General features: G+C 38.9%; 1 protein-coding gene across 1 annotated transcript; it reads right to left on the bottom strand.

Annotated features, from left to right (window-relative positions):
- Window positions 1-3,063: 3,063 nt before the first annotated feature.
- lin7c (lin-7 homolog C (C. elegans)) lies at window positions 3,064-11,599 on the bottom strand. The gene is made up of 5 exons (XM_085344723.1): window positions 11,426-11,599; window positions 10,462-10,580; window positions 9,505-9,576; window positions 9,146-9,355; window positions 3,064-7,940 (listed from the first exon to the last, which is right to left on the bottom strand). The coding sequence occupies exons 1-5, from the start codon at window positions 11,460-11,462 to the stop codon at window positions 7,773-7,775; spliced, it is 606 nt and encodes a 201-aa protein (XP_085200849.1). The 5' UTR covers window positions 11,463-11,599; the 3' UTR covers window positions 3,064-7,772.
- Window positions 11,600-12,499: the final 900 nt, after the last annotated feature.

The raw sequence follows: 12,499 nt of genomic DNA, 5'->3' as shown, positions 1-12,499 counted from the left end.
CTTCTGTCCCCGCTGCTGCTGCGTTTGGTCCTGGGTGTGATTGATTTCAGTTGCCAGAAGAGACGAAGTGAACCATCCACACATGAGAGCCTGCGACGGATGGCGTCAATGCCATGAGAAGGCAGCAGCTGTGCTGTGCTCTCAAGCTGTAGTGTGAACAACCAGCTCTAATGAATCGCTGTCACGTGCGCTGCTTGGTTCCAGGAGAACAGGCCCGAGCTCTTGTTACAGACCTCCTTCCTCTCAGACATATACAGTCTGGATGGGGTGCAAAGACTACTTAATACTGACAAGAGCAGCAAACTTGCAGGAGTTACCTGAGAGGGATACTTGTCAGATAGGCAGACTGTTGTCTTAAACGATCTTGGATGTATAACATTTAGTGAGTAAGCATTTATTTCTGGATTTCATCATTCATGGCGATTTGTACCTCAAAGCTACCTGTGCACAGTCTTCATGTTGATGTTAATGCCAGAGGTTTGGAGCGCTGCAGTTTCTAAGTCTGCAGAGTGTTGGTGGCTTAGGTGCTTTTTACTACAAGCCCCAATAGAACCTTTTAATGTTTACTTTTAAAATTTCAAAGATTAAGAAGTGTGGCCCAATACCTTTGTCTGTATAGTGTATTATTAGCCTTGATATTTGTGAATGTTAACAATTTATCTTTGCATTGAAAAAACCTTAGGAAATACTTGTTTTATGGATTTGTACTTTATCTTTCCTTTTTTGTGGAAGGAGCCAACAGAAAATATCTCTGGATATCAATGAGTGTCAGCTCCTCCGCCCTCTGGAGCAATCAGCCCACAGAGATGACTCATATTGAATATGTTTCGAATATAAAGGAAAACGATGGACACAAAAGAACTGCTGACCTTCACGCAGTCATGTCATTCGTTCCTTTACTTTGTTCCCCTCTGTTATCCTATGCATTTCGCTCTACCCCTGATGGCCGTGTCTCTCTTTGTGTGATTGTGTGACGTCAGAAATTAATTTCAACCTGCCACATAGTATGTCTATATGTTTGTGGCATAGAGCCATAGTTGGTTATATTAGAGAAGTCAAAATAGCTGCTGTGAAAAAGGCTTATGAATCACATTCACACGAAAGCCGTTTATTCAGACAACGAATTTCCAGTTTCTATGCTACTTGATTTTTCTATATGCATCTAATGATTAATACAGTTTTAAATGGAATTCTGAACTTACTCATGATTGTCATGGTTGTGATTTTATTTTTATGTTCTACTTTCACATCCATTTGGGTATTTCCATAATGCTCCGACCACGTTTCCTTACCTTTTAGTTTTGGTGATGATCTGGAAGTATGTGAAAGCAAATATTTGACCATTTCCTCTATGCCATAACAAGTAGTGCTACATGTTTCAAAAAATAATTAAACATCCTGGAGTGAAAGAAAAGAGAGAAATAACAACAACTATGCAATAAAAAAAACATAAATATTGCCAGGGTCCATAAAGATCACCAGGCCTATATTTGTTTTGTTGAGCTGGGAAATCACAGCTGCTTCCTCCACTGATAGTTCAGTTCTCCACACTGACTCATGCTGGTTGATTAGTGTCTCTTCTTTTTAGCTGATAGAAAGGCCAGTGCTTTTCTATTTACAGTTTTTTTGCTTATGCAATGGACATTTTTCCATCTAGTGAACAAGTAAGCAGACGAGGTTTAATTTCCAAATTAAAAATACCTCAAATACTTAGTTTTATCAACTAAAAATGCTTAATGAGACCAGTGTAACTGCATTAGTTCAGTTGAGTTTGAAAACCTAGGGGCCATCCGAAGCAACGGACAGGGCCTCTTTTCCACAGTGTGTTTTTTGTCCTGTCTTCCTCCCCTCACCCTCCACTGGAGACTGTAGATGGCCGTCCTTATGTTAGCCTGGTTCTGCCGGAGGTTTCTTATTGTTAAAAGGGAGTTTTTCCTTCCCACTGTCACCAAAGTGCCTGCTCATAGGGGGGTTATGATTACTGTGGTTTTCTCTCTAGCTATCATTGTAGAATCTTTACTTTACAGCGCCTCAAGGCAACTGTTGTTGGGATTTGGTGCTATATAAATAAAATTTAATTAAATTGATTTTAATCGCACAAGAGATGTGAAGAGGAGAGTGCAGGCAGGGTGTAGAAAAGGGGTGAGTGTGAGAGAAGGACAGCAGAAAAAGTGAAAGTTTATAAGATGAGACCTGCTGTGATGTATGGTTTGGTTTGGAGATGGTGGCACTGACAATAAAACAGCAGGGTAAGCTGGAGGTGGCAGAGTTAAAAAGACGGGAGTGACCATAATGGAAAGGATAAGAAATGACAGAGGATGTTTAAGATGGAGCTACCAGGAAAGGAGGATTGTTCATGGATGCAGTGAAGAAGGACACACAGTTGACTGGAGGATGTTTGATAGGGTGAGATGGAGGCGGACCCCTGAAGAGAGCAACGGAAAGAAGATGATGTTATTTTTGCTTCATTATTTTTGTACTATTTTGCATGCAGGGTTAGCAGAACACAAGCAGCTAAAACCTGCTGAGACTGCACCTCTTCTGACAGCAGGAACCATCAGTTCATCTTCCAGAGTTTTCCTTATTCCCTGTGTCTTTGCTCTTAGAAAGTATCCGCATTGCAGAAATCATTTGCAGATGAGATGAACAGATTTCTACGTGGAGCTTGCACATTCTCTTTGTGCCTTCCAGCTCCAAAGACATGCATGTTAGGTTAACTGATGACTAAATTGGCCCAAAGTTTAAATGGGAGTGTGAATGGCTGTCTTTCTCTCTCTGCTAGGCCTGCAATAGACTAGCAACTGGCTCCAGCACCCTCAACAGCACTTTCAAATTTGCCTTGTGAATTCCCTGAAGGGTCCATGTTACCATTTCTGATCACATGACCCACCTTTTTCATGCTGCGCTGCTGCCATACTACTCTTTTCTTTATAGATTTACCTTTTTGACACCTACCTTGTACCACAAGAGTGACAGAGATGTGTCTTTCTTTCTAAAAATGAATGTAACGTGTAACAGATAGTGGAAAAACACGTTTAAAAGTCATAAACTTAAGCACGGTTTATTGAGCCTCCTGTCCAACTATTATGTTCTACATCACAACATTTTACATTCCACATCAATGTAACACAGTAAATTAGATAAACAGACTAGAGAACATAAAATAACACAACACTATCTACAGGCAATCATAAATAAGCAACGACTAAAACAGTATCAACATTTTAAGTTTGGTCTCGGTCCTAGAAAGAAAGGAGAGATCAGTGCAGAGCTCAGAAAAGAGGAGCTGATCTGTGACAGTTAATCTGTCCCACATCTGCCCCGCTTTTCAGAGACGCTGCGCTGATATGGCCCTGGTACACAGTCAAAATGGAAGTACCAATCATTCCTGGTATCTGATTTTTTTTTAGGAAAATCACTTATAAAAATTGAGAAAAATATCAAAAAAAGAAAACCATTATAAAAAAATACTCTATTGACCAATACACAATGAAAACGGGTAGAAAGTTGAAGGTTTACCTCACCAAAGGTTTGTAACTAAAATCAGACTATAGTCAGTGACATTCAGTGGAGAGTGTGCAATATCAATACCAAGTCTCATTACATTTTTTTCCTGATTTACTATACATGTTTGTATGTGCGTGAGAAGTGAATCTAGCTAGCTAATGTTAGTTAAAACACAATCAAGGGACAAACTATACATCATATTAAGTCTTTTATGTACACCCCGACTGCTGTGCTAAATGTTCTGCCTCCAAACAAAAGCATAATCAATGTAGTTTAAATAAACTGTTACGTGAAACTATTCAGGAACGCTTATTTAAATCCCACTATTTAGCATTTTAGTGTGTACAGCAGTGTACAAGTAACCAACAAAACCACACTATACTGTAGTTGTAAGGACACGTAAGAACATTTCTAATGTTTTTAAATATTTTTATTCTATTGCCTGTCACAATTTGAGAATACATCACATTGATGACAACTTTTAGTTTACAACTACATTATAGCCTGTTAACTACTGCTTATGAATGTTTAATAGAGAGCCATCTCCCAAAGTTTTGCCAATTGCCTTCTTTGACTCCTTCATGGTAATCAGTATGTTACATCAAAAAAACAAACAAAAAACCTCCCAAAATTTGTAAACATCTCATAGGATCATCCAACTACATGCAACTCTTCTCAAAATCCTGCTGAATGTCATATTTCATTAGACATTCGTCTACACAGCCTTATTGTTGTAAGTTTAATAACATTCTGGAGGAAAATGACAACTATTTTGCACCAATAAAGGTTTTTTTTTAAAGACCTTGCATAGATAATTGATGTGCATTCCATATTTGCAGCGCGTTTTACTTGAGACTTTGACCTTCAACTCAGCTGTCTTCATAAAGATAAATGGATTACAGGGGATTCACCCACCAAATTTTACCTGTACTCGTCATGTGTCGTCATTTCTTGTGATATTTAAAGCATTATTTAAGTACCATACGATCAGATGAGAGTCGATGACCCCTTTCACTGACTTACAAAAACCTGCTAATCAAAGCAACAGCTGAGCAAGTTGATGTGAGGGAAACGTGCAGAGACATTCAAATCATCAACACTAGCACGCCACTTTCAACTAATAAAAGGTACTGCTTTTTAACCAGTGATTCATTTCAACGGATTTAATCTACAGTAATCTTTTTACGAGTCTTTTAAAACTTAAAGGATCGATTACCAAAAGCTCAGAAGCCGGATTTTAGATTTTATCCTCCCAAAAACAGTACCGATGGACCTCTGAACATCCCATTTATGATTTGTTAGTAACTTGGGGAACATCAGAGTACGCCAGGAGACGGTGGATAAAGTAATAAAAGAAACAGATGGAAATACAAACAGCTGTGGAGCAGCTAACCAGGCAAACGGAAACTCAAAGTGACCTCATTTCAGATGACATGGTCACAAGAACCAGACAGCACACATCTATCGTGCCCGCACACGCCAATCAGCGGCATGCTCATAAGACTCCCTCTCGATAAAACGGTTCGCTTCTGAAGAACAGTTTGGCATCGGATGGTTAATCTACACCGATAGGAATCACTACCGTTACGTTACTACCTTCCTGTCTCAATAATGCCAGGTGTTGATCCTGAGACTGGACAATAGTATGGCTTAGTCAGCAAAAGCCTGGTTTCCATAATTCTGTACACATATTATTAGAACTACCCTGCAAACAAAAAACCTCTAGGAATAAATCTTTGAAGTTAAATCTGTCCTGTAGACATTTTGCCAAAAAAGGTGGATGATTAGACATCTAGTGAGTTGATTTTTTTAATTTAAACAATACATTTTATTTTTAAGAGAAAACCAAGACTTGTGGACTTGTTTGACTGAGATGCTGAATGAAGATTTCCCTATGATGACTATCAACACAGTAGCTAAACATGCAGCCACTTCATAACTATAAAATGTGGAACATGAATAAGTGTAACTGTGGCAGCCTACACATTAAAATATACAGTAGACAATTAAGACTGTTTTGTGATTTGCCTGCTTAACAATTCACATCAGAACAAACTTGATTGTTTGGCAGTATTTGGTAATAAAGTGTTTCTCATTTTTATGATATGCATTTTGTATATTATATATGAGTACATTTGTGCCCAACCCACCTAAAAAAGAAAAAAGAAAAAAACTTATTTGCGCAAAGATGAATGGAAAATGAATTGGTAATAACATGCAGGCAAGACCAAGTTTGAAATTATTGCTGTAAATTATTGAAATATGGGCTTTACTAACATTTTATTAACATTTTACAAGCATCAAAAAATGGTTTTTTTAAAAGTAGCTGTCGATAGATCTTACCCAAGCACCTGTATCGTCTTTTGTTCTTTAACATGAATGCGATATGTGAATAAAAAAACGTCAGGTTAAGCGAATGTTTGATTTACGACTCCCTTGCTAGATGTTAAGTTACAAAATGTAATAAAAAAAACTGATGAAAGATTACAAATAGATATATGTCACTGCAGCACATTTACAGCATAATACACCAAACACTGTAGAGGTTATATACAGTATGTGTACTAACATTTCATTCATTGAACAAGTGATCAAAACTCACATGCTGCATTAATGTGACTGAAGTTTTGGTCACACGGGCTTAGAGGCTGGTTGGCAACCCCTTGGTGTCCTCTGGTTGCTAGGGGGAAAACGTGTATTCCTTGACTAGTTGGTGATTGCTTGCAAGCAGGGGGAAATGAGCTCCGAAGAGGGCGCTGCACCAAAAATCTCAGACACTCGCCAATTACTCGCTGAGCGATAGTGAAACTTGAGGGAGTGCAAGTTTGGAGAACTTTCACCTTCAAAGTAAAAGTTGTGTCTTACTATTGCTGTCAACATGTTTTAAAAGGCGCAAATGGATCAGCTTCTGGTTTGTGTCACAGTTTTTGAAATTTCACTCAGTGAACAGTTGGCGAGTATTTGGAGCTAAGTTGGTATTATCCATGCAAACTGTAAGTAACCACAGCAATAAGCTAGCAACCAAACCTCTTTGTTAATCATTTCACGTAGTCGCTGGCAGCAACTACTTGCCAGCCGGTTGGGGAGCACACTTATTTTCCCTGGCAACCAGAGGTTTCCAGGGATTTGCTAACAAGCCTCTGAGCCTTTGTGACTGAGGCTGTAGCAGTCGATTTCACAGATAGCCAGCAATCTCCAGCAAACAATCTCCAATCGGCTGGATAATATACATTTTTCCCTAATGATCGGTGGTTGCCAGGGGGTCACAGCTTGGTTTCTAGGCTTGCATGACCAGGGCCTTACAGAGACTGTAGGCATCTGACTAGCTGAATTTTACAAATGCCTAATTTTATCTTATTCTGATGGTCACTGGATAACTGACTTCTTATCAAGTTCTGTCACTGGCAGAGTAAAAATGTGACACAGTACATTCCTCATTTATGTCAAAACAAAATAACTGACTTTCATCTCATGTCATACTGACTCCAGAGTTTCGAGGGTTTATTTTTTTTTGATAAATGTGCGAGTCTTTGTGGTGTCAGCTATTTAGTTCACAAGTTGCTGAGACCCCATTACATCACTTACTGGAGCTTTTTATAGCGTGGCATGATGTTAAAGTCTTGCAGGGTAAGCCTAGAGAACGCTCAAACATAATCCAGCACTTTTGCTACTTTTTGTAGGGTAGCCATAATACCAATCTAACAACTTATCACTTTTTAACTAATTTAGACTGTCGTCAGCACCTCTAAAGCTACGGTCTCTGAGAAAACAGGTGAAAAGCATGAATTAATTCCTGCCACAATAGTTTAATTTCCAGAAATTTAAACGGCTAAAGAAAGAAGAGAAACGAAAAAACAGTACATAAGATAAATGTGTTTGCCCTGAGGCACTTGGTAGTGGCTCTGATAAATCACTGAAAAACACTACCTTTTCAGTCAAAGCAGTTGTATAGTTTGTCTCAGAAGTTGCATTCAAATTGTCAATTCAAAAATAATGCACATGGTGTGACACACACTGACAATCGTGATCTTCCTAGTGTTCGTCTAGAGTTGTAGTGTCTAGTACAATACACGATGCTGAATATCAAAATGCTAAAGAAAAGGGCAGAAGCGCAATATACAGTATGTATGAGCTAAAACTAAACATGAGCGTGTTCTTTTTTTGTTCTTTTTTCAGGGGCGGGGAGATGAGAAAGGGATCAGAACAGATGGCCAGAAGGCTAAAGAAGGAGAGACACGGGAGCTGGGCATCAACATGGGAAAATCCTACTTGGGAAAGTTGTTCTGTTGCCGGCGCTTCGCCGACCTCATTTTCTCAAAGCGTGACTCCATTTCCTCTAGGACTTTGGGGGTGTACCTTACTACCAGCTTCACTGTGCCCTGAGCTGCTTTGAGGAGTTCCACAGCTTTCTCATGGTGCTCTCCTTCCACACTCTGAAGGCAAAAGAAACAGAAATTGAGTTTACGATTTCACCAGGAACAGATAAAAGTCCATGATCTCTACAGATTAACCTACTGGGTCCAATTATTAAACACAAGAGCAACGAGGTATGTGGCCACTTTTGGAGTAAACAAGAGTTTTATATGTACTGGAGTGAATGTAGTTCCAACATAAGCTCTAGCAGCTGTTCACATAAAACAGCCTGCAATTTGGAAATTTTAATGAGGGAACAAGCTGAGCAATAAACAAAGTCAACTGGATGATTGCTATTGGCTGAACTTTGAGATTTACACTTCCAGACAATAGCATGGCACGTTTACATTCAGTGTTCCATCAGTACTCACTGTGTCCATCTTTAAGCCATAATAAACATGTTGAACACATTAAGATTTCCAGAGCTTTACAAGAGGAACCTGACACCTTCATTATTTACATCAATGTACTATTACTACCATCATCATTATTATTATTATTAGTATTATTTCTAAACGTACACAATTGACAGCTTCCTGTCACTGACATAAGGAAATGCTTTTCCATTGCGGCAAGAAGACACCAAAGACTCCACAGGGTTTCTGAGGTTTTTTTCTGACAGCTCACTGGTAATATGGATTACTGAAGAAGGTTTAGCTGGTAAATGGCCATCATTGTCAGACTCTATGGCTAACAATGAACCAACATGATGATGATAGTCTGAAAATAAAAAAGCACAGGTGAGCAAAGGGGATTTTATTGATTTTTTTGGTTTTCTTTGTTGATCCAAATTCCACTGATTGAATCCTGTCAGTCCCTATGATGGACAAACTGTTGCCAACAACTCCAAGCTACAAGCTGATATCTTCTTATAGCACTCCCCTGTTTATTAGGCTTTAATAAGCTTAATTTTAAGGCACTACTAGAAGAGTTTAACGAGCGGGAGAGTTGTTGACCTGCCTTACAAGTTCTCATTAATAAATTATGGTGTAACAAGTTAATAAACAACGATTTTACAAGTAGATGGGACCCAGATTTTTGCACGGTGATTGCAGTTCCTTTTTTTTAAAATCCTGAAACAAAATCTAGCTGTGCATTCGTTTTTTTTGAAGAATGTATTATTTCTAATATCTGTCTGTTTAAAAAATAAAATAAAATCTGAAATAGAGAATTTGCTCAGGCTCAGTCTAAAATGTAAACCATGCTGTGAATTACACACACACACCACTCCATTCACTGAGAGAAGCTGGTCCCCTCTTTTCAGGCCTCCATGTCGGTCAGCGATGCCTCCTGGGATGATCCGTGAGATGTAAATTGGTGAGTTTTGCTCCTTTCCGCCCATTATATTGAAACCCAACCCTTCTTCTGTCTTGGGCAGTTCCACAACTCGTGGATGTGAGTGTCCCTCACTTGCTGCAAAAGCTGCCACTGTAGCCTACAAATAGGAAAGTGGTGTTTAGATATCTCGTCTGTATGTACTGCAGTCAAAGCACAAAATTACCCATTTTAAGAAATTAAATGTCTGAAATTAAGATTACAAAAAGACCAAATCTTGTATTCAGACAGTAACTGACAACTGTCTACCTTTGCTGTGGCATTGGCCCTGACCTCGGGGCTGCTGTTGATGTCCACCGTTTCATACACATGCTCATAGACCTGAGGAGATATTAGTGGACAGTATTTCAACCGGCGAACACAAAGAATTCAAACCAAACCAAAGGGTTAATCTTCTATAACCCATAAAAGCTGTGGGCAGCCAGCATATTTCTACTACTGTCACAAACACTTTTGGACACAGTATACTTTAAAAATTTGAATAAATCTGGGGGAAAAAAGAAATGGCTGTGCAATTTAAGTATTTTGCAATATTTTACATTTTATTTCACACTATGGCTGACGTACATCTGTAAACAGTGTCGGTTGTCAGTCCACTATTTACAGCATTCGATCACATCAATTTCGAGGAGGCTGCAAAACTTTGTAAAAGGGGACTTATATGATGTGAAAATGTTTATCAAAGGGAAATGTGATTGTTCAGACTCTCTAGCTTAATGTTATCTGGTATACACTAGCTTTTGTTCTTATAGCCGTCTGGCTATCAGCTGTCCCAAAGTGGCAGTACACTTTTAGTTATTTAGTTAGTTATATTATCGGGAACGAATAAGTATGTTTATGCATGTTTTATTATGTTAGAGTCTCAATTTCAGTTGCGGGGATGAGGCGTGAGGTGAGGAAAACGAGAATGAGTTGGAGGTTAGGGAGCAGAGAGGAGGGGTGGATGTGCCAGATGAAGAAGAGGAGGACAAAGAAGTAATGATAAAGAGATGTTGAAAACATAAATGTACAAATCTTAAATGGTCATATATAGCTGGACATTAAATTTAAACTAACTTTTTTACCAGACTTCCACTCTTTTTCTTAATTCTGGAGTATTCTATTGGGAATCCTATTGGGATGCAGAGGGTTAAACTCCAAACTGTGAACTAATGTCTCTTAATTAAGTGTTTGATAAGTGAATGATACAAGACGAAAGAGACTCACTTCTCTGACAGCATTACAGAATTCACTCTGTAGGACCCTCTGCAGTGCCTGCAGCTTCTGGGGAGGCACTTCCCCTGTCCTCTGGAGTTTATCAAGCAATTCAATAGCACGGTTGATATCTGTCAACAAGAACATGTACATAACCATTACTGAGGCCTGTAAATGTAGATTTTAGCATTGGCAGTGAGAGTTTCCCACATCAGTGTCAGAGCACATTTACTTGCACTACATTTGTTCTGATTATAGATATGCTCCGGACAAGCTTGACTCCCACGGTCACCAGAACATACTACAATTAGTACAAATCGCTATAATGCAATAATAAAGCAACTCTCAGAGTAACATGAAGTAAATTCAAGGCACCAGGCATCACGTTTTTGTTTTGTTTATTTTTTTTTTGTGAATGTACAGCTTACGTTAATAGCAATGAATTCATAAGCATTTGTAATTTTATTAAATATTTCTAATCGTGAAGGTTTACGTGTGTATTTGTGTAACCCGTAAGTTTAAACTATCACACAAATCTGGGCTTCCTCTGCACATTTCAGCAACACACACCCAGAACTTGTTATTTACAGACAGGTCACAAAAATGAATATAATGATACAACCAGCGTAACTGTAAAATCTTCTTTCTTTTATGGTAAGATACAGTGAACAAACCAGCCAGATTGACTAATCACTGTCTGTTGTCATTAATATTAGCTAGGTGGCTAATGTACTAAGTACAAAAATGTAGCCGTAATAGCTGTGGCTGCTTTAGCTGGGTGACTATATATACATAATCATACAAGAATTAACCGCAAGATGTCTATTCTATCGTTATCCCACCATAAAACAGAGTACACAGACAAAAAAATAAACCGCTTGCTTTAATGAGCTAATGCTAGCTAGGCTAGGTTTATGTCGCCCGCATATCACAACAAATATTTTTAAGCTAAAGCTAGCTAGCTAATTAACTTCACCTCTTTCCAATCGCACGGGCTCCCCAAGCGATGCCATTATTGAACTAGGAGGATGTTTGGCGTTAGGGAGATAGTTAGCTAAAAGGAAAAATACTGAAAACTAAATTTGGTAATCCTGGCTGGCGTTATGTGCGCTTAACTGAGACGATAAATCAGATTAGCCAAGTTAGCCGGCTAGGCTAGCTGCCAGTGTCGTGATGCATTCAGGGAAACCTCGTAAAACTGTGAACTCGGAATGTTCAGTCACATTCTAAAGTCACTGCGTGTGTATTTGTTACCCTATCCTTTTACTAGACGACTACTCGTGTAAAACTATGATATATCATACATACATAAGACACATAGCTTTACCAATATTCCACCTCGCTTTAGTGTACAAATGTCCTTTCTTTAATTCGTCCAAACGTACACCTTAGATAGCAGCTTCAAATGTTGTATATTAGTAATGCCATATTTAGTTTTAAGCACAGAGGTTTGATTTTATTATGTTTACTGCTGATGCTGACAATGAGAGTAGGGATATTTTTGTGCCATGCATATAGCCCACTGAAGGTCTCGTTGGCTAGAATCCAAACCTAGATTCCATATCACCATTTACCAACCTGAGGGGCGGAGAACTCTCCATTTAACAGCTTCTCTCAGCCTCCACAGACATAGCTCAAAGGACGATTACATTAATATGTACTGTCATAACAAGGGCCAGCCAGAGGAAACTTTATTTGGCTTTTTGTTGACGTCTGATATGAGCGCTCTCTCTGCCACCCCCTACTGGTGAGCTGCATCACATTTTGAGCCTCCATAAATGCAGAAAACTGCAGCTGCACTGCTTCTCTGTATCCTGAAAGTTTCGAGCATGATTCACTCCTGACCACACCCCAGTGGGCGATGAACGCAAATCTTTTGACAGGTGATGAAAAATACCTAACGTGACATCACAAATGTGGGCGTGGCATAAAGCAGACACACGGAAAGACTTGGTGAGCAGCAGCTTTTGTTCTTTTCTTAACACAGTAGACCCATTGTTTTCCTAAAATATTTTTTCTTCTTGTTTTTATTTCCTCAGCAACAGCAAAG

The sequence above is a fragment of the Diplotaxodon limnothrissa genome, linkage group LG1 (assembly GCF_057381915.1).
Source record: "Diplotaxodon limnothrissa isolate DT_005_m linkage group LG1, D_limnothrissa_male_GT1.1, whole genome shotgun sequence".
Taxonomy (NCBI): domain Eukaryota; kingdom Metazoa; phylum Chordata; class Actinopteri; order Cichliformes; family Cichlidae; genus Diplotaxodon; species Diplotaxodon limnothrissa.
Note: the sequence above shows the minus strand (reverse complement) of the source record. Positions and strands in the feature narration are given on the sequence as shown.